Genomic DNA, 23,547 nt, shown 5'->3' on the forward strand with positions numbered 1-23,547 from the left:
ACAAAAAGAAATACTTTTCCTTTTTAGTTTTTTACTTAAATTATACAAAATGTTCTTGAGGTTTCAATTCAATATTTTTATTTATAGTCTTGAATTTTGAAATTGGTCCCTTTTTTTCCCATTAAAATAAAAGATGATAATTGACTTGGAAACAATGGATAAAATATAGGTGTAAAATATAGATGGTGTTTGTGATATAGTGGTGGGGCATGCATTTTTTTTTTTAAATTAAGAATAAAAGATGTACATTATACTATATACAAAATCATTGATACCATCATGATTGACCTAATGGTAAAAAAGAAGCTCATGAATGGTTGAGGTCAATAGTTCAATCATGGTAGTCACTTATCTAAGAATTTCGACACCCAAATGTTATAGGGTCAGGTGGATTGTCCCATAAGATTAATGGATGTGCACGCAAGTTGGCTTCAACATTTATAGATTAAAAAAAAAACGTTGTTACTATTAACATTCCAAAAAAAATTGATACATTTACGTATAAGCTACCACACTTGATTATATTATTATAAGTAATGTTATGTATGTCTTTCAATTTCTACATATTGATTGTCATTAATTTTCATCGCATTTTAATTAAAAAAATGAAAGTTTTTTAGTTTAATAATTATAATGATAGAGATCAAACCTTTGATTTTTAAAAAGGAGTGTGTGTCAATTACTAAGTTGGTTGGGCAATAGTAATAAAAATATTGAACTCCCTTAATAGTCTTATTTTTGAACAAATTTCAAATTTTATTGATGCAAAATCGGCACAATTAAATATTACTAGTTTATTATTACGTGCAACAAAGGTATAGATTCTCACAATTTCTACATTGTTTATTATATCATTCAGTTCTTTAGTTTCCTATATTATTTGATTTAATAAATAAATAAGTGAATTATTATTATTTTTTATTATTGTCAATTGTGTTATGTGTATGGCACTTAAATGAATGATGAGTGAACTTCAATTTATATAAATTAAAATATATTACAATTTATTATTTTGTTGATACATTTACTCAAATATGACTTATTTTGTTAGTTTGCCATTCAAAATTCAATAAGAATGGAAAGATCTCTATATCATTGTTGTATTTAATTTTTTTTTATTTCCACGTATTGTTTAATTTAATAAAAAAAATTGTTTAATTCCATGAAAAAAAATCTCATAATTAACATTGATTTGTTCAAATATTGTTTTATTTAATAAATGAATAAATAAATATATATCTAAATTTAAATAATTAATTTAATACATTTTTTTAAAAAATAAATATAAATTATTTTAGTGTTCTATTAATCAAAATTTGGCTGGATGTATATGTTGATAGTTTGTTCGCCCTGCATTCATCTCACATCATAAAAACCTAATAATCAAAAGTATTGATCAAATATTGTTAATTTTAATAAATAAATAAATGTATATATGTTTAAATTAAATTAAATTATAAATTTAATGTTTAAAATTAAATAAATATATGTTATCTTATTAATCACAATTTAGTTGGGGATATAAGTAGATATTTTGATTAATCACTGCTATTCAAATATTTTGTTTTATTTTTTTAGAATAATTTAATAAGAAAATAAATAATTTAATAATATTATTTTATTATTAAATCTCAACCCAAAAACCTAATGATCATAAGTGTCATACAATAAAATTGAGATATGATAGATATGAGAATACCTAAATCTCAAATTTTTAAATATAAATAATTTCAAATTCTAATAAGCACTAAATATTTGATATGATTTTATGATCTATATTTTTTTTTTAATAAAATAATAGAAGGGATTTAAATTCAAATATTTGAATCAAAATTATATTTAAATCTAAAATATATAAATGAACAATAAATATAATTAAACTACATCATATATACTCGAAAATCATTCTGTCGTTTATCAAAAATCTACACAATCGTGTAGACGATGCACCAATAAGAGGAAGCGTTAAAACATACAACGAACGATTGTGTAAAGGTGTAAACGGTACTTTAGCAGGTCTACGTTCACTGTGCAAATTAACAATACTTTAACAAAATCTAAACGATCGGCCAAAGGCCTTTTATCACTCTTTAAAGTATTAAAGAACGAAATTCTTCAGAGTATTAAAGAACAAAATGCCTCAAAATATTACATAACCAAATGCCTTGCTCTCGATTATAATTCACTCTTTTGCATTAAGAGAAAGAAGTCAACAATCCACTGTTTTTTCTTGATTAAGATATATCTTTATAACCATTCAATAAAATAAAGTCTTTTTAAAATTTAGGCTCAAGATTGCATTTGCAATCATAAAAAGTGTTTATAGAAAAATATTAACTATCTACATTATTTTGTAAAAAAAATTATTTATTAATCTAATAAAATCACTTTCTAATTTTAACTAAGGTGTAAAAGGTGATAGATACTAACTTTTAGATTCAGCTTCCCTAAAGATTTGCCAACTTCCTAACCATTTAACTAAATATATTATAATAATATCTTTTTAAATTAATGTATTTTGCTATATATATTTTTAGATGTTAATTAATTCATTTTTTATAAGAATTATTTTTTTAAAATAATTTGTCCAAAAAGATATTTTTCAGAAACTTTATCAAATTATTTAGATTAAATAAATTTAGTTGGAATTTAAATCATAGACATTTTAAAATAAATTATAAATTAATTATCTAGATAAAAATAATTGAAATAACAACCCTATTCATATAACTAAATTAATATTAATTTACCAAACATCTAATTTAAATTAAAATTTATCACAATATTTTACTTACCACAATCTCAAATGGTAGTGCATTAAAAAAAAAGAAAGAAATATTTTGTATAAAAATCCTAATATTTTGTAAAAACGAAGGCGCAACTCAAGCATTTGTGTACGTGTCAACTAATAATTGGCCGAATGTCCAGTAAAAAGCCGTATAGAACAGCCAATTATCTACGACTCCGTGTCTAATTTTATTGAAAAAATAATTTATAAATATATATAAATCCCGAAATTCACATCTCCTTCCCCCACAACTCTCCGATTCAGCCGCGTCTCAGCCTCTTCGATCCGCTTCCTCCGCCGATATTCATCAATGGCTCCTTCCTCCAACCTTAGTCGATGGCTGAGGCCCGAGGTAATCATTCAGATCTGCGCTCTAATTATTCTCTGATTCTGTTTTTCTATTGATTGATGTCCGTTCCCTGCCGTTTAATCATCTAGATTCCTTTTTTAGGTTTACCCACTTTTCGCGGCGGTAGGAGTGGCCGTCGGAATCTGCGGATTTCAGTTAGTCCGTAACATCTGCATCAACCCTGAAGTCAGGTCTCTCCGTGTTTTCTCTAATTTTAACTTTCCATTTGTGTTTTTAAGTTTGATTTTCTTTTGTGGTTTAATCTGCTTATTCTCATGGTATATGACGGTACTGGATTTGAGGATGTTTTGGACATTAACCTACCTTTGACTCTTTTGCTATCCCTGCGATTAGTTCGAAGAGGACGATGAGTACTAGTAATTTGTTAGATTATGATGCATGTATAATAATGTATATACTAGTACTTAAATGGATTTAACTAGTCGAATTGTTGATTTCTGCGGCATAATAACTGTAAAGAATCTTTGGGTATACTCATGGTATATGACGATACTAGATTTTTTAAGATGAATAATAAGAACTTTTGGTCATAAAACTACCTTTGACCCTTTGCCATCCCTGTGATTAGTTCGAATAGGATGATGAGTTTTTAAATAGATTTAACATTCAAATTGTTGATTGCTGCTGCAAAATAACTGTAAAGAATCTTAAACTGCCAAGATCTGCAAATTGAATTTGACAAGAAATTTGAACGCTTGTAACTATTCTGTTTTCTGTTTTTTGTTTTGGAAAATTAAAAACACCTCCATCACCTGGCTTTATTGTCTACTTTCTATGGATGTTTTTCAGAAATCAAGCCATTTTTTAAAACTAGAAAAAGTTTGTGAGAATTAGCTTTTGTTTTTGGAATTTAACTAAGAAATCAATTTAAATAGATTGAAAATATGCTTAATTTACAAAAACCAAATAGTTACCAAACGGGGCTGAAATGATTAGTCTTTCCCAATACTTCTTATTTGTCCTACTTAGAATTTAATATCCTATGATTAGTTGAGGGATTAATTGAGGTACGTAAGGGAACTGATTTGTTGTATTTTATTCTGAATTAGGAGTTTTGTAACCTGATTAGTACATCGTTTTTTATCCTTTGAAAATCAGAGTGAGCAAGGAGAATAGGGCTGCTGGAGTCCTGGATAACTTTGCTGAGGGAGAGAAATATGCCGAACATTTCCTGAGGAAATTCGTACGCAACAAGTCCCCAGAAATTATGCCATCGATCAACAACTTCTTCACAGACCCGAGTCGAAACTAAGAATGCTACAATGAAAGGAGGATTACACATTAGTTTGGATATAGATTTGAGTTTGGATTGTTGGTGGGTTGGTGGCTGTAAACTATGCTGCTGTTACGTTTGCTTTTTTTGTTGATCTGAGAAAGTTTGAAAACAGTGGTCTGATGAAATAAACTATTCTGAACCATAATTTGATTTCAGTTATTGTGAAATTCTGATGCTGATGGATATAGTGAATTCTCTTATTCTATGATATAACTGTTTGGTATACATCTTCAGAATCGTGGGCGTGGAACATTCCTTTTTTGGGAATAGGAGAGTTTTTAATTATTCAATTTAATTGGTGGAACTTTATGTGATAGGATAGATGTTTATTGCAAGTATATTTTCAAATTTGGATGGGACTCGATCACCAGTTTTTTTTTTTTTTTTAAAACATGTGGGGTGGTGATCAAATCCAAACCTCAAGATTGATAATACACATTGAGCTATGCATATGTTACATTATATTATTATAACTCGAATGGAATTTGATAAATTTGAATATCTAAAAGGGAAACATTCCCTTTGATTTATAATTATCGTCATTAAATTAGTTTTCTAGTTTTGTGGAACCACATATTCTGTTTGATCTATCACTATTCACGGGTAATTCCACATTGTGTGAGACACAATTAAGAGTTTTTGGTTGCATCGCCACTTGATTTATTTTGTTATTGTTGACATGCAATGTCCAATGTATTTTCTATTGTTATATACATTGAATTCATAAGTATATTGTTGACATGCAATGTCCAATGTATTTTCTATTGTTATATACATTGAATTCATAAGTATATTGCATACAATATTAATTAGGCATTTGGGATAAGGAATGAATTTGTGTAAATAATTAATAAAATATTTCAAGTATATTTTCAAATTTGGATGAACTCGAAGAATAGAACATGTTATTATCAGTTATCACTTGAATGAAATTCAATAAATTAGATATGTGGAAGAATATAATATTATAGTCATTCTCTATATTGTATTTCTATTAAAATAGATCGTTCGTTTGTTCATAATCATCTTCATTAACCCACTTTTCAAATTGTTTAGAACCTTATTTTGTTTGATCTATTATAATTCATTCATAATTCCACATTGCGTGGGACAAGATTAAGAGAATTTGGTTTCTCCTCAGTTGATTTATTTTGTTATTGTTGTTAGTATGTTCCTAACATAAGGTTCAACTGTTATAAGTACAACATTAAGATGCTAACTTCATGACATGCTTATGAAATTAGCTAATTTTATTCTTTTAAAATAACTTTTGTATAAATTGAAATCATAAGAAATTAATTGTTTCACAATAAATCATCCGATATAGCTCAAAAGTTTAAATTCAATATATAGCGTAACTCAAAATTTAGAGTATGAGTCTCACCCAATAGCTATAGTTCTTGTTACCCTTCCAAAAATCAATAATTCAATTCCAAACTAAATCCTATCACTACCTATGGCACCATTCTTTCTCAATGTGCATAAATTGCGGTACTTCTATTGCATATTCAAATGAGAACAAAAAACTGCTGTTTGAAATAATTAGAACGGTTTCTAAATTCAGACTACATGAATTAATCGACAATGATACGACAGAAAACTGATTGCACAAGGCAAGAAATGCTCTTTCGACTGAGCCTTTCTGGATGCACAGCCAACCTAGGGTGGAGTGAGTGAGAGAGTAAGAACAATACAATTGAATAAAACATTGAATAATGAAGACACCAAACCTTGATGCTGGAACTTCGAAGAAATGAAGATCGATAGGCCAAACACTTTGCAGTATATATAGTTCGATATGGACCGACCTGTATTTGTTTTCAAATATTGGAAAAATAGGTTAGAAAATCAGGTGTTGCAATGGCGAAAACTTAGGGAGGGAAGAGCTCAACATCCATAGATGGAAAGCTAGATTGTGCTATTCTCATTCCTCTGAGTAAATTCTTGGCCGTTTCTTTCTCCTACAATGACAGACACCAAAAAGAAGATGGTTATTGAGCGTCAGGTGAAATTTAAATTACATATTCGTCAAGAAAGGGTAAATGTCAAACGCGCAGACCCAATAATACTCACCGGACCAGTGTAATCCAGAAGCCGTGTACAATATACTTCTGCTTCGTCGAATTTCTTTTGTGTTTTATAGTACGTAGCAAGGAAAAGCAGAGCTTCAACCATATTTGGTCCTTCCCTCTCTTCAGCTTCCATTCTTTCTAAATCTTTTTTGTAGTAGAATGCTGCCTCTTCAGACTGCCCTAACTCAGAATGCAGTTTAGCCAACTGGTGCAGGGCAATTGCTTCTCTATCATTACAATTTGCAGCCCTTCTGTAACACTTGATTGCCTCCTCCAGCATTCGTAGCTGTTCGCTTTCATAACACTGAGCCATGGCAATCCACAATCTGGAATCATTTGGCTGCAAAAATACAGATTTCTTGAAGTAATGGAGAGCATAAAAAGGCATGCCCATCATTTCATAAGCTTGCCCTAACCCATACCATGCTCGATAATCACATGAATTTATATCTACAGCCCGTCGATAGGCATCAATGGCAGCAGGAATGTTCTTCATCTCCACAAATTCGTGTCCCATCAGAGTCCAAGCAGATAAATAGTTTTTGTTCAATTTGAGTGCCCTTCTAAAATACACAACTGACTTCTCGTGCTGCCCCTTCAAACTATAGTAATTTCCAATAATGCAGCAAGATTCAGGTCTATACTTATCTGTCATGAAAACTCTATGAGCAAGATAGCTCAAGGCAGAGAAGCATTCCTTTGCATAGAGCACATTTGAGTACATATCCATGTCTTCTACACGATATGGATCGTTCCTAAGAAGTTCTTCAAATATTGCTTCAACTTGATCAAACTCTCTCAAACTATATTGGGCTTTTGCAATTTGAGCTTGTATGTAATTACTAAAACTAAAAGTACCTTGTAAGTTCTCATATTTTACCAAGGATTCGTTATGCATCCTAAGTTCTTGGTAAGCACTGGCGAGAAAAAAGTCCTTCATCCAATGGTTATTGAGATTAAGGCTATTCAATATGTCAATTGTAGTGCACAAGGATTGCAGCTCTGACCACGCACTCCAGTTCCAAGGATAGCTGTTCACCGACTCCACGAGAGCTGTGCGAGCAAGATTTTCACTGCCTTTTTGTTTAAGTACAAGTCCATACATGTACAGTCCGAATGGGTCAATTGTGCCATTTTTTCTGAGGGTTGATAATTCTCTTTCCAGTGAAACCAACTCTCGATTTACAGCGTCGCTTTTACCCAATGATCCCTCAAGTTCTACTACCTCTTCTTCTTTCCGCTTTTCACCAGCCTACACCAAGCAAGATGTGAGTTGTCAGCTTGGCCACGAGGCTTTTAAATTGAAGAAAAAGAGAACCACAAAGTGAAGGAGAAAAAAGAAAACCAAGAACATAGACATATAAGTATATAGAACATTAAAGCAAGCAAAGTCAAAAAAATCATCATAAAATGGAAGACGAGCATTGAATTTTATCTGCCATAACGAATAGCCATACTTAAATAGATAAAAGAATTTCGTGACAGTCTCCCCCTGCCCCGTTTTCCAAAAAGACGATTTCTTTTAATATAATTCAGACAAAAGCCCATGAATGCCTATAACGATAAAAATAAAAGCTCAAGGGATGTTCAGGGAGTACTCTCAATTTCAAATTACTTCCTTGAAATTTGTTGTTTTTATCTTAAATAAGTGCCAAACAAATTCCTAAAGTGTTTCTAATTGGTCCATTTTTATCATGAAATACATAAATTGAGCCACTGGACTGAACGAAAAGAAAATATTAGTAATCATTGTATTCAAATCGTGTAGAAAGCATATCTAACATGTTATCTTTCCCACCTACTGTTTTCAAATTTTTGTTTCTAGAATTAAATCAAATAAGCTTTTTCATGTTTCATGTATCAATTTCCTTGATGACTATATATTAATTATTAATAATCATGGACAATGGAACGATAAGAACGCGTTCAATGAGTCAGTGACAGGTTGTCTCTTCTCCAAATAAAATCCCAAAAAGAAACATTGAACCTCACAAAGGACCATGGTATTTGGTAAAGTCATCAAGAATACTTGCAACAATCTACATATGCGTACTGCATTTAAGCTGAATTCTAGGTGAAGCCTCAAACGCAAAATAACATGGGAAAGATCACTATTACTTAATTGAAAGTAGGGGGATAAATGTGATGATTTGTTTAAAAAAAAATCGAGACAACACCTTGCCCTCTTATAACTAAAAATTCAAGACAACGCCTTGCTTAGATAAATATGTCATTGGACATTTCAAATTCCTGATTGGGCATTTGAATTCATGAACACACCAAAAGAATTTCAATAATAATTCAGTAAAGCTTCACCTCAAATATCCTTGTGTAAAACTTGTAACAAACTATGATTGTTATTCTAACTTGTAACATGGAAACTCATAAACATTAAGTTCTCCTTATACTATCAAATTCCAGTGTTTACAATTGAAATCTTTAAAACATATGACTTTAAAAGGGAAAAATGGCAAGAAATGAAAATCTTGGAATAGATCTTATCAAAGTCATGATTAAGCGTATATGATCAAAAGAAGATTAGAGGAGAGTAACAAATCTTTCTTTTACTATTTTTCTTCGGAAAGCTATATCTACTTATGTATAGAAATAGAATATGCAAGGCATTCTTCGTCGAAGCTTCTTTCAGGTAAAGCCAAGAAACATTTTCTCTTACATTCCCCACTTAATTTCTAAGTCTTTAACTGAACCAAAAAACTGGCCAATTTGTCAACAGAACAAAATTTAAATACACAGTGGACATCATGACAACTGAATACGTATGGACTGATGCAATCATTGAACTAGACTTTGGCCTATCTTGTATTCATCCATCCAGTCTGTTTACTTTATGACAATATATAACAGAAACTTGGAATCACAAAGAAAATTTATAGATGGTAAGGATCAACGAACCAGATAAAGAGCATACAGCCGCAAGAACACAGATTTCTTTCCATTTTGCTCTCGAAGAACATGAGCAGCCCTTTTGTATTCACGGCAATCAAAGTATGATTTGGCCAGAAGGTAAAAATCACCATCCACAACCTCATCCTCCTCCATCACTGGAGTAGAGACATAAGACATGCCAGCAATTGGGGTTGAACTACCCTCATTTGAATGAAATCTCCGACGAATACTTGAACTTCCACGTTGAAACCTAGTGTTTGAAGGTGTGAACTTAGCTGGATCTTGCTCGATACCCACCAACTGCTCTGCTGCCCTGTTAAGGCAAAGGCACGTCAAAACTTCAATGAGATCTTTTAACCAATTACAGTATATTAACTGTTACAAGAGCTCTCAGATTGTTTAAAAACGAGAGACCAAAACTAGAACTCTGATCAATTACAATGGATGCTGTTTAAAATTCAACATACATAAAGTATATGTCGTGTTAGTAGAACATTCATGAAGTAAACAAAGACATGATTCAAAATCACCAATTCGTCCATTTCCGCTGCTCTCACAGAAACCATGAAACTAACATCTAAACTTCGAGAAAATCACACCCAATATCGAAATTAATCACATCAACCACAAATTGGACTCTGATCAATTACGACAGCCAGAATTTAAATTTCAACATACATCAAAGTAAACAAAAACACGATTCAAAATCACCAATTCGTCCAAACCATAAAACACTAACATCTAGACTTCAAGAAAATCCACACCCAATACCACATCAACCACAACTTGAACTCTGATCAATTACGATGGCCGGAATTTAAATTTAAATTTCAACACACATCAAAGTAAAGAAAGACACGATTCAAAATCACCAATTTGTCCATTTCCGCAGCTTTCACAGAAACCATGAAACACTAACATCTGAACTTTAAGAGAATCCCTACCCAATATCAAAATTAATCACATCAACTACAACTTAAGCAGTTCAAACAAGATAAAACACAAAAAACAGACCAGAAACATGAAGACAGAGACTGAGAAAAATAGAGAAAATTTAGGGCTATAAGAAGTGTACCATTTAGAGGCAGAGTAGAGACAACGATCACTGAGCTGGCGAATTGCAGTACGAAGCTCGTATCTACAATTATCTTTGGAAGTCATTGAATCTCTGGGTGTATGGCGCCCTTGTTGAGCTCTTCCTTGTATGTAATGTAACTCAAACTTCAAATATTGGGGGTGGCTAACATGCGCCCTTTCTGTTCGTTTCGCCCCACCAGACTCGGAGGCTCCGGCTCCTGCCCGCCCAAACTTTTAAATCAATCAAAATAATAATAATAATAATAATATTAAAACTTTTAAAAAATCTTCAATATCGACTCTTTCCAGCGTTCATGGCCCAAATACATAAAAGCCCACTTTCTACTTAAAAGCCCAATCATAGTGATAATTGTACCATTGACCCAATTGAAAGGAACTTGTACTACTCTTTAAAACTCAAAGGGGCAAAGGGGCATGAGGGTCCGTCTAGGGCATCAGTTGGTTGAATGGGTTATTATAGTCCATTCTATCGAGAGCACCAATTATAATAAGAGTAGTATGTACAACTATTTATAACCTATAATTAAGTATAGTAAATATTATTTCAAAATCCTCATTGATACCATAGTTACTATTTTTCACTCATTGTTTTTTTTTCTTTGCTACAGTATTTACCATTTTTTCTCTCTCTACTATTTAGTATACATCCGCTAGACTTTCCAATATTTACTAGTATTCATCACCGCTTTCAATCCTTATTCGTAACTCTCACTTCTTGCTATTTTTGCTACTATACACCATCATTTTCAACCCTTAGTCTTGACTTTCGCTATTCTTACTATTCGATAAAAAACTGATAGCAACGAGCACTGATATTTAGTCATCGTGATAGGATAAAACGTAAAAGAAATGAATTAAAGTGAGATTACGAGAGTGAATAGCAAGAGAATAGAAAGAGTAGGATAATAAAATATAAATCTAAGGAAGGAGATAAGAATGAATGAGTCACTAGACTGGTGAGATTGAGATTCCAACCCTAGTGCAATATATCATTTCAAAAATTCTATCTTTGAGAGAGAGAAAGGAAAACAAAATGGTAAATATCAATTTATACCCATAAACTTTAGGAGTCGTATATTTTTAAACCATAAATTTATAATTATATCCATTAAATCTTGAACTTTGTGGATTGTATCAATTTAAATCCAAAACTTTTATAAGTGTATCAATTTAAACCCTAAATTTTCTTAATCGTATCAATTTAAACACTCCATTATGTTTTAGTTGGATGCACTTACAAAAGTATAGGATATAAATTGATATATTTGTAGAAGTTTAGTTGATACAATTATTAGTTTTGAGTTTAAATTGATACAACCTCAAGATTCAATGTTCAAATTGATATGTTTATAATTTAAATGGATATAAACCCAAAATTTAGAGGTATAAATTGATATCTGAAAAAGAAAAAGAAAAAAAAATGAATGTAATCGAAAGATAAAAAATTTTCTGTTTGGGCAGAGAGAAAATACGAGGGAAAATGAAGAGGAAGTGGGAAAAAGATGTTTCAGTCAGCTGGTAGCGCACCCATTTCGCCATGTTTCTAAGAAACATTAATCGAAGAGTAAACAAGACGAAGACGAAGGTTGTTTTTCTCCATCTTTCCGCACCAAATCCTAGATTCTTCCTCTCATATCGCAACTCCACTGCCCAATCTAGCTCCGCCCTAGACACCGCCGCGGACATCGCCAATCTTGTCCTCGAATCTGACCCAAAAAGCTTGAGGGGATCCCTCCTTGGATTACAAGTTCAATTTACCCCTGAACTAATCGACAAGGTTCTCAAGCGCCTATGGTTCCATGGACCCAAAGCGCTGCAATTCTTCAAACACCTTGAGTACCATCCATCTTACGCCCATTCCTCGTCTTCTTTCGACCACGCCATCGACATTGCAGGTCGTATGCGCGACTACAAGACCGTATGGGCTCTAGTGGCTCGAATGCGAGCTCGCCGGGTTGGACCCAGTTCAAAAACCTTCGCAATTATAGCTGAGAGGTTCGTAGGCGCTGGAAAACCAGACAGAGCGATCAAGGCTTTCTTGTCGATGCGGGAGCATGGATGTTGTCAGGACCTGCATTCTTTTAACACCATTCTCGACATTCTCTGTAAGTCAAAACGTGTAGAAATGGCTTACAACAATCTGTTTAAGGTTTTGAGAGGAAAATTTAAGGCTGATGTTGTTAGTTATAACATTATTGCAAATGGGTGGTGCTTGATTAAGCGTACACCCAAAGCCCTAGAGGTTTTGAAGGAGATGGTGGAAAGAGGTTTAACTCCAACTATTACTACTTACAATATACTTTTGAAAGGGTATTTTAGAGCTGGTCAGATTAAGGAAGCTTGGGAATTCTTTTTGCAAATGAAAGAAAGGGAAGTTGAAATTGATGTTATTACTTATACTACTATGGTTCATGGGTTTGGTGTTGTGGGTGAAATTAAAAGGGCTTGGAAGGTTTTCAATGAGATGGTTGGTGAAGGGGTTCTTCCTTCAACAGCTACTTACAATGCTATGATACAGGTTTTGTGTAAGAAAGATAGTGTGGAGAATGCAGTATTGTTGTTTGAGGAGATGATTAAAAAGGGTTATGTGCCAAATTTGACCACTTATAACGTGGTTATAAGAGGATTGTGTCATGTGGGCAATATGGATAAGGCTATGGAGTTTATGGAGAGAATGACAACTGATGGGTGTGAACCAAATGTTCAGACATATAATGTCGCCATTCGGTATTTTTGTGATGCTGGTGACATAAACAAGGGGTTGAATATGTTTGAGAAGATGGGGCAGGGGAGTTGTTTACCAAATTTGGATACATATAATGTTTTGATTAGTGCAATGTTTGTGAGGAAAAAGTCTGATGATTTAGTGGTTGCTGGGAAGCTGTTGCTTGAGATGATTGATAGAGGATTCCTCCCTCGAAAGTTCACTTTCAATCGAGTTCTCAATGGGCTTTTGCTGACGGGTAACCAAGCTTTTGCAAATGAGATTTTGAGATTGCACAGCAAATGTGGTCGTCTTCCTCGCAAATTTAAGTTATGAAGCTACCATCGGTTATGAATGATGTGAGTTTCAGTGCCTTCATTTGATCTTGTTGTGAAGCTGGTCACTTCAGAACCACTTCCATTCTTCCTGAAGATGTCAAATAAGGTTTTGAACTACACTTATGAATCCAGAAGTGTTTGAGTGGCTTATAGACGGACAAGTTAGTCTCCGTAAACCCTTGGTTAAGAGGTGGAATGAAGTTGATATCTTGAAGTCTTCCATTCCATCACTAAAGAATGGATAAGTGGTCACTGGAGTTCATCTCTTTCAAGGTGGCTTGGTAGTAATTGCTATCCCATATCAGGTCTAGATCAGTTTTACTTTAAAAATATGCTTAATTTGTTTAATTAACCATAAGTTATAACCATTTAACCTCGAAATATTTTTCCTTGGCAGATATCCTTGCTGATAATCACAAGTGAACGGACGTGCTCGGACAAGATAACATGGCAACTATCAGAAGTAGAGCAGTAGAATGCCAAAGTCTTTACATCAAACATGTAAGATTGCATGAGCATATGCTAATATTGATCTGAAACACGTGTGTATTTAGTTGGATTTTATAAGGTCCTGTTTGATTATTATTTTCTTTGTGGTTTTGAAAATTAACCTAAGAAACACTATTCCTACCCTTTTGTTTCTCTGTTTTTCTACGTATTCTTGACATAGTTGTACAATCTATAGAATAGATTTGGAATGAATCTTGATTAAGTAATGTCGTTTGTTTTTCTACTTCTTTTTTACAAACTTTATTTTTTAAAATGAAAATGGCTGAGAACTAAAATATGTTTAAAGATGAAATCATGCTAAAGGAGAAAAGGAGCAAACATCACTTTTAAAGATAGAAAACAAAAAATTGAAATTGTTATCAAATGATCAGAAATTTTTCGTGTCACACTTTCAACATCCACATTGACTCTTGCCAAAAAAAAAAAAAAGGCATCTATGTTGACAAACATGTAGATATACTTTGTAATATCACATCTTCAATGGTTAGAAATTTTATGGCCCGACTTTTAGAGGGCAGAGTTCTTATTGTCATCCCTAAGATCAATGCCGCCATATCTAGGAATACAACACCATTGACTTGACGAGCTTTGTTTGGATTGACATTTTAGTGTCTAAAAAGTGTTTTTAAGCAATTAGAAATTCGATCGAAATCGCCTCCAATTTTTCTATCTAAAATTATTGCTTTGTTGATGGTCTGGAAAGGAAAATCAATGAATTTATGGCTGTAACTCAGTCCTTTAATATTGTATTTACTAGAAGTCTAAAGCTGTCTGCTTTCGAATTTGATATCAGACTCGATAACTATGGTGAGCGGCATAGGATTTCAAACTATGATGCACAGTTCATTAGAGTTTTAATGTAATATCATAGTTTTCCAGGTTTATCCTTTCATGAAATGTTAAGTAGGGACACCTTAGTCTTTTTGCTATGGTCGATGGCTTGGCATTTAGGGTTTAGTTGATATGTTATACGATGTCTTTTCGTTAGGTTGTTTCGAAGAGATCAGATGATAGAAATAATTGTAGCCTTTGAGTTTTTGCTTTCAAGTTTAACTAAAAGCTTCTTGTTGAACTATTGCATGTCAAGAACATACGAGTAAGATCATCCTATCCTGCCTTAATTTGAAAGTTTTAGAATTTGTGAATCCAAATGTTTCTAAGTCTAATTCATCTAAGGTTCTGGTAATTTTCTTTTGCCATGGAGGAGATATTTTGACAGTATGATGTAAAAATGAGAAATTGGTTGACGTCATGATGAAAAATGAGAATGTTTCTCGACAACATAGTGAAAAGTTTCAAAGAAGAGAGAATACAGTGAAAAGTCCTTTAAAACATGTAAAAAGAATTGTTTTTTAAAACTAAAGGCAAATGTTTGCATAAAGAAAGGACAATAATTGCCTCCATATTATAACAAGTGGTTTCAGTGCGATACACGCTTCTAGGGGTGTTTGTTTGCATAGTTGAGTTATTGTTTGGAGAGTTTGTTTGTGTTTGGGGTGTTGAGTTGAGTTAAGTCATAAAATTGTGTTTGATTGCAGAGTTAAATTTAATTAGGATATCTGAAACAAAATTGGTTATCTACCAGAGTGTTTTCCTCTCCCCATTTTTTTAATTTTCAACTATATACATATTTTCCTAAGATTTCTAATATTAAAAGTTGCTTAATTTTTTTTTTTCATTCTTAAAATATAACTAATTCCTACGAAATAAATATGTACCAAACTCAAATCTTGAATTCAATTTTTTAATACTTAATTACATAACATATATATTTTTCTCTATTCTTTCCCTCTCAATTTTTACCTCTCTAAATAAAATCATTATCCAATTTTCAAATTTCTCAAATTTCTTTTTATTTTTTTAAGGAAAAGTATTTCAAATGATAAAACAATTGAAATATTTACAAGATGTAGCAAAATTTTAGAACAATCAATGATAGATATTGATAGACACGGATAGAGTAATCAATGTCTATCAACGTCTATCATTGAACACTATCATTGTCTATCAACGTCTATCATTGATTGTTTTTAAATTTTGTTATATTTTATAAATACTTTGGTTCATATTTCTATATTTAAAAATAATAACTTTTTAATACCATAATTATTTTTAATTTTCGCATCGGATGATTGATCCACAATCCATCTTCTTCTTCACACCTCCCACATTTATCTATCTCTCTCTTCAACCATTGAACAAATTATTCAAATCCGATCCATTTCCGTCATCCTCAATCATTGTTCTTCACTTTCTCTCATTACAAACTCTTAGACATCATTTTGATTTCAAATATTGATTCATATGATTTAAGTAATTGATACTTATCATTGTTGTACACACGACGATTATTAGTGCAGTATTAGAGATAATTATCGGATGTAAATTCCTCTATCCCATAAAATAGTGAGAGTTGGTAGTTACTCGAAATGAGGGTAGTTATCCATGTAGTGGGGAGTTGCCTATACATACGTGATAGACATTTTTTCTCTAGTGACTTACTCAATTTCTATGTGATTTTGATTCCAAAAGAACACTCTTTGTCAGTCAATATTTAGTTCATTGAAATAAACAAGTTCTTATATCATCAAAGGATGAATTGAAGAATATACGGTATTGGGATTGGAGAATATTGATTTAAAGAATTTCGGACATTAATGATTCATTCCTTTACCATATGTATATTGGTTGGTTTAATCATCTTATTACAATCCATCAGTGACAATCGCTTTCACATTTGAGTCTATTGATGCTAAAATTTGGTAATAGAGACCAGATTTAATAGAAATTAAATCATTAATCTAGGTTTATGAGAATTTGGATATTTTCTCTATTGAAATTAAATATTTATAATTGATTTTGTTAATTAACTTTTTATGGCTCATAGAAACTGGACTGATAATTTCTTCACAATTGTGGCCTAGTTTCAACCTACAAAATGAAATTCATCTGAAATGGGGCCGCCCAACGAATTGTGTTGGTGGATATGAAATTTGTGATTGTGATGTCGCCACATGTTTGAGATGATGTTTGAGATGATGTGGAGCTATCGACATCCTAAAAAAAAATTAATTTTAAAAGAAGATAAAAATGAGTCTGTCACCAATCATTTCTACGATGTGATTGGATACCGAAATAAAATAAATTATCTAGAGTTAAGTTTGGGAGTCATTTATGTATGGGAGAGGTATTAGCACCCCATAACACCCGTTTAGAAAACGGTGGCCAAGATCTAAATCTTGAAGTGAAATTATTCTTTAAAATAAAATTTGTTTAGAATTTTTTTTTTTTAAAATGTCTTATTTTTCCCTTCATTATTTCAATATTTGAAACAATGATTCCATAAAATAAGTGGAAGAATTTCCATGAATTTGACTACATTAGAATTGAGGAAAAATTATTCACTTCAAGAATTATAATTTCGCAAAATCCAGAAAAACCTTTTAATAATGAGTTTTTTAAAGTTAACTAAATTTATTTTTTCTTGGGATCACATCTCGATCCCTCACCTTAAGAATTTAGAAAAATCGAACTCTCAAATTTTCTGGATTCCAGGAAATTTTTTAGGTAAACAACGACCTTAAAAAAATTTATTAGAAAACCTTTGGAAGTAATATATTAGTTTTTTAAAGGTTCAAAAACACACCAAGGGTTTAATTCGAATAAAGTTTTTTAAAAAAGGTTTTAGAAAAGATTTAAAAACTTAAAGAAACATTACTTAGAAAACAATATAAACACACATAAAAAAACATAATTAAAGAAAGCATCCTAAAAAATTAAATAGCACAAAATAGTATATTAAGATTTGAATAAAAACATATTAGAGATTGATCTCGGACTCCCAAAGAATCAATTCATCACCTCAAGAATTTTAGAAAATCGAATTTCTAAATTTTCTAGATCCCGTCGTCGGAAATTTTAGAACAATGTCCTTGAAACAAATATTTAAGAAAAGAGATTAAAACTCATTTAACAAAACTCAAAATGAGTTAATTTCAAAGATTTGAAAAATAAACCAAAGTGTTGAAAATGCTAGAGAAATTTTATTAAAAAATAATATTAATTTAAATATGTAAAACTACATTGGCAAAATATATAATTTAATAATGAATTTAAAGCAATAAACGAACACACAATGATATTTAGAAAGATATTATAAATTTAATAAAGCATATTGGAGGTCGATCTCAGACTTCCAAAGAATCGACTTTCTCACCTCGATATTCTAGAAAATCGGACTCTCAAATATTTCTAAAATCGTCGGATATTTTTTAAAAAAATTAACAAATTTAAACAACTATTTATAGGAATATATTAAATTGACCAAAACAAAAAGAAGAAAAATATAATATTTGGATATGCATATAAAAAACAAAAAAAATGCCTAAGATACAATAATCAATGCTATAATAAAAAGAATAGATTAAAATGTTAATTATAAACATAAAATAAAGATAAATATATAGAGATTGAAGTTTTGAGAATAAACTAACAAAGGGAAAAAAATAATAAAAAAATAATAATAATATTAACCAGATTGTTTTTTACTATGTTATCTTTTTTTCATCTATTTTGTTTTCTCCTTTCTTCTCTTCCATTCTAAGCACTCTAATTTTTTTTCACATCTCTCTTATTTTATTACTAAGAAACTCACAAGGAAAAGAAAAGAGAAGTAAAAACAAACAATGAGTAAAAAAGAAGAAAAACAACCAGATGTGAAACATTATATATAAATAAATAAAAGAGAAACTCACAAGATAGTAAACAAATAATTGTAATATAAAGGAAAATGGAGAAATGAGAACAAGAACAATAACCAAATACCTAACTCTTTTTTTTTTCCTTTTTAGAGGAGCTTGAAGAAAAAAAGAAAAGAAATCCAAAACAAACTCTCTTGTTGTTTCAAACATGGAACCTTGGGACCAAAGCCCTACTAATACATTTTCACTTAAGTTAGAGTTTTTTTTGTGTGTTGGATTCTTGACATTGTAGAGATTTTTTGTGTGGAACTCTCTCTTGATGTATGTAAGGATGGAGGCTCTAGGGTTTCTAAAGGAGAGAGGATTTGTGGTATAGTTGCTAGGTTTCTTTTAGGAAGAGAAAAGGAAGATTTTGGGATTGTTGTGGATGGAGGCTCTCTAGGTTTCTAGAGAAGAAAAAGGGGTTTCTTTCTTTCTTTCTTTCTTTTCTTTCTTTCTTTTCTTTCTTTTTATTTTTATTTTTTTCTTTTTTCTTTTTTGAAGAGAAAAGAAGGGGTTTGTATGAAATGATGGCTTGAGTTTTGTAGGAGAAAGTTGGATATTTAAAACCTAAAATTTTACTTCAAATGTTATTTTTTGTATTAACTTTTATTTCAAATTTGAAATTCCACCAAACTTGTCATATCCTTAAAAAGGAAGGACAACTTTTGGATAACCAAAACCAAATTCAAAATTTTTCTACATTTGCTTTGTTTTGTTTTGTTTTTTTACCTTAACTAAATTGGTTAAGCCAAACTTATAAAATAAAAGTTAAAAAGAGGTAAAAATTAGCATAAAAAAGGTGGAAAATCATCAAATTAAAATTAACAAAATTAAGACAAATTAAATTAACCATAGAAGGTGGACGAAGGTATAGCCACTATTTTGTTGAGATAAAATACTTCAAATGTATTAATGATGTCAAGGGTCAAGGATAAAACAAGCGACTCATGACGAGATAAAAAGAGAGTTGGAGACCAGGGATAAACAAAGCATCGCAACAATAATAGAACGTTGGGGGCTAGGGATAAACAAGCACCACCACAACAAAAGGTATTAAGGGCCAGAGATAAACAAGCGCTACAGGAAAAAATAAACACTAGAGGTCAAGGATAAATAAGCGCCATCACAGCAAAAGGTGTCAAAGGCGAGGGATAAATAAGCACCATATGACGAGATAAAAAGAGAGCTTGCGGTCAGGGAAAAACAAGTGCCATCGCAGCAAGAATAAAACGATGAGGGTCAAGGATAAACAAGTACCACCCTAAGAAAAGATGTCAAGGGTTAGGGATAAACAAACGCCACATGAAAAATTAAAAACACTAGAGGCCAGGGATAAACAAGTGTCATTGCAGCAAAAGGTGCCAAGGCCAGGGACAAACAAGTGTCATCGAAGTAAAAGGTGCCAAGGGCCAGGGATAAATAAGCACCATCGTAGTAAAAAGAAAACGTTAGGGGCCAAAGATAAACAAGCACTACCACAACAAAAGGTGTTAAGGGCTAGGGATAAACAAGCACCACATGACAAAATAAAACGCTTGAGACCAGGGATAAACAAGCGTCATCGCAACCAAAAGAAAACGGCAGGGACCAGGGATAAACAAGCACTACTACAGTAAAAAATATGATGATAAAAGACATTTATGAATATATTTATGCATGTATATGCTTGCTAAAATATCTTATTTTAATAGTTTTTTTCAACCCTTCTCTAAATTCTTTTCAAAAGAATAAAATAAGTTAAAGCATACAAAATAACTCATTTACTTTTTCACAAAAGCTGGCATTTGGGTACCACAGACTTGAGCTATAAGCAAATTTCTATCTTTCCTTAAAAATCTCCCGAAGTGATTACTTACCAAATAAAATATCATCTTTAATCTTTAAGACCAATGGTAAAAAAAAGTGGATCCCTAGAAGACCAAGTGATCTTATAACTTAAACCTTGATCTTTTCAACTTTAAAGGCTAGGTCTATCTTTCCTTGAAAATCTCCTGAAGTGATTACTTACCAAATAAAATACAATCTCTAATCTTTGGGACCGATGGTAAAAATGGATCTCTAAAAGACCAAGTGATCTTGTAACTTAAACCTTGATCTTCTAAACTTCAAAGGCTAAAATCCTTCTTCAATCTTTAAATACTTCATAAGAGAAGACTTTTTCATAGACTCTTATATAATTGTCTTTGATAGCTTCAATAAAATGGGAGGATCCTTTCAAATTGTTCCTAGCAATGGTGACGAATATAACATGTCCTGCAATGTAATCTACGTCTTCAAATGTAGTCATACTCAAATGAATGATACTTAACCTATGATGGGGAAAATTGGTCGGCTCTTGCAGAACATTAGCCTGGCAGCCAATGTTGGCAAGTAGAGATGATGACGCTCCTCCATGGAGGCCATCTGTCTCTCTATACACTGCACAATTCTAGCAGTGTCGTGTACCTCTCTTAGGCACTCATCGGAGATCCTAAAGGCACGTATACTCAAGGACTCCTCCTCGACCACACTCTCAGCCACTCTCTCTTTTTCAGCCTCCCTAGGATGATCCTCTGGCTGATCATCACCAATAATCTCCTCCTCTTTCTCTACTGCCTCTACGTGACCTCTAAAGGCGGAGATGGTGGTCATATTGATGGGAGCTTTAAGAACCACCTTCTCATCTTGCTCCTTGATCTTGCATAGCTCCGTAATGAGGCAAGGAATTCCAAAATTGCCAGTGGTGCCACACTGACCTCCTCGAAAATATGGGCATGAATGACCCTACCAATGTTAATAGATCGACCAATGCAGATACAGAAAAGTAATTTCGCCTTATCCTTGGTCACATCAGCGAGACGGGTGACGACATCAGCCTGGCGTAAATAAATGCATGCCAGATTTGGTTTGAGATCAGTAAGTTCTATCCCCTAAGCTTTATGGGCTCCCCGTTCATTCAATCCCAATTGACCCCTAGTGCATAGAGGACCTCAGTAATTGAGTGCTCATTAAAAGCTTGATACAAAAAGCGAGAATACTCATCATTTCCTATATCAGCCAATTCATAAATATTGTTAATGCAATAAGAGAAGAAAGAAACTGGCACCCTTCTAACAACGGGGACATCCCTATTTTCCTGAATATTAGTGTAAAATTCCTGAACTATTGTGGAAATCACAAGCTCGAGCTGACTGGCCAACTCCTCCCATCCACATCACTCAATCTCAACAATTATGTGGGGAAAGTAGTTGGGCCCTAACGATAAAGCTCTCTCGGGAATTAGGATTTTAGCAGCTACAGCTTGACGGAAATGCTCAAAAGCACCTAGAGAGGGAAATTTATTTTGGTCATATTGTGGTTGGTTTCCTGAGGTACTAGCTACGTTCTTTCCCCTATTTTCTTGGGTGCCATTGAAATTTAGCACTAAGTGCACAACTCTAGACAACCTGAAGAAGACACGCATGAAAAATATGACTCAAACACTCAAAATAACTCCTAATCTACCCACCCCTAACTGGAACACAGAAAAATCACAACAAAAATTCCACAATTTCGTCCAAACTACAACACTTGAAAATCCCTTCCTCCAAAGTTCAGCATAAATTCACAAATCAGAGATATACAACCAAATCTAAGCAAATCTCAAGAAAAAATGAAATAGTAATCAAGGAACAAAATATTAAACCTTAGAGTTGGAGGAAAAACTCAAGAGATATCAAAATCCCAAATTTTCGCGTGGTTGGAGAAAAAACCCACGAAATCGGAGTGGAAGATATGGGTGATGGAACCCTAAGGTCCATAGCGGAAGCGGGATTGGTCCCAAATTTTATTTTCATATAAATCAACATTTATAGTACATAATTATGCATCAAAATAAAAATTACAGCATGCATTTAACATAAGAAATTAAGACAAAGGAAAATCATACCATTGAAAAACCGTTCTTCATGTAATCCCTCCTTTTCGTTCATGATCAATCACAAACCAAACAAATCAACAATGAGGACACCACCACAAATGCGACCTCCATATTCTTCTTAGAATGAGAATTCTCAGGAGTGTGTGCGCTCTGAGTTTTGGGGTGAAGGAGAGAGTTTGAGGGAGAGGAAGACTTTTCTTACAGGGGGTCTTCTGGAGGAATCTCAGAAAGATAAAAAAAAATACTTTTGTGAAGAAGATCAAGATCACACACCAACCAAAACCACCCCCACACTACGTACGACCTGATGAAAGAAAATTAAGCATAGGGAGTTGTAACTCCCTCCTTTTAATTTTGAAATTTAAAATATAAATAAATTTAATTTAAGTAGTAATCATAATCATAATCATAATCATAATAATAATAACAACTAACTTATTATATGTATATATAACTATATGTTATATTAAATATAACACATAGCTTATAGTTTGTATTTCTCTCATCAATGCATGTGATAAGCACCCACGATGCTTGTTGGATGCAAAGCTAGAGGTCCTTCTAGGAACCTTACAAACACTCACAAAGAAAGCTAACTTAGATAAAATTTAGAATCTATGATGGTCACTCATAGATCCTAAGACAACTCACTCCAGAATTAGCTTGATCAAGACTAATCCAATGAATTGATTTAAACATCAAATCTAAAGCAAGATTTGAAAGAAAAAGACAACACCAAAGGGTTGAATAAGAAAAATCTTTTTTACTATGGATAATCTGAGTTTTGAAGAGCATTACAAGCCATTTTATAGGCCAAATGGTCGTGAATAGACCAAGAAACTCA

The 23,547-nt window shown here is 32.4% G+C and overlaps 3 protein-coding genes across 3 annotated transcripts; 2 read left to right on the forward strand and 1 right to left on the reverse strand.

The window, feature by feature from the left end:
- The first annotated feature begins 3,035 nt into the window (after positions 1-3,035).
- On the forward strand, positions 3,036-4,601 carry LOC120082448 (B12D protein). Its single transcript, XM_039037628.2, has 3 exons — positions 3,036-3,140; positions 3,240-3,328; positions 4,257-4,601. Exons 1-3 carry the CDS (start codon positions 3,099-3,101, stop codon positions 4,408-4,410), a joined length of 285 nt encoding a protein of 94 aa, XP_038893556.1. The 5' UTR covers positions 3,036-3,098; the 3' UTR covers positions 4,411-4,601.
- A 1,301-nt stretch (positions 4,602-5,902) lies between these two features.
- Positions 5,903-22,931, reverse strand: APC8 (anaphase-promoting complex subunit 8). Its single transcript, XM_039038826.2, has 5 exons — positions 22,713-22,931; positions 10,489-10,708; positions 9,420-9,726; positions 6,508-7,758; positions 5,903-6,395 (listed from the first exon to the last, which is right to left on the reverse strand). The coding sequence occupies exons 1-5, from the start codon at positions 22,753-22,755 to the stop codon at positions 6,306-6,308; spliced, it is 1,911 nt and encodes a 636-aa protein (XP_038894754.1). The 5' UTR covers positions 22,756-22,931; the 3' UTR covers positions 5,903-6,305.
- OTP43 (Pentatricopeptide repeat (PPR) superfamily protein) lies at positions 11,933-14,269 on the forward strand. Its single transcript, XM_039038827.2, has 2 exons — positions 11,933-13,858; positions 13,951-14,269. Exon 1 carries the CDS (start codon positions 12,049-12,051, stop codon positions 13,549-13,551), a length of 1,503 nt encoding a protein of 500 aa, XP_038894755.1. The 5' UTR covers positions 11,933-12,048; the 3' UTR covers positions 13,552-13,858; positions 13,951-14,269.
- Positions 22,932-23,547: the final 616 nt, after the last annotated feature.

The sequence above is a fragment of the Benincasa hispida genome, chromosome 8 (genome assembly GCF_027475165.1).
Source record: "Benincasa hispida cultivar pf3 chromosome 8, pf3_genome.v1.1, whole genome shotgun sequence".
Lineage (NCBI taxonomy): Eukaryota > Viridiplantae > Streptophyta > Magnoliopsida > Cucurbitales > Cucurbitaceae > Benincasa > Benincasa hispida.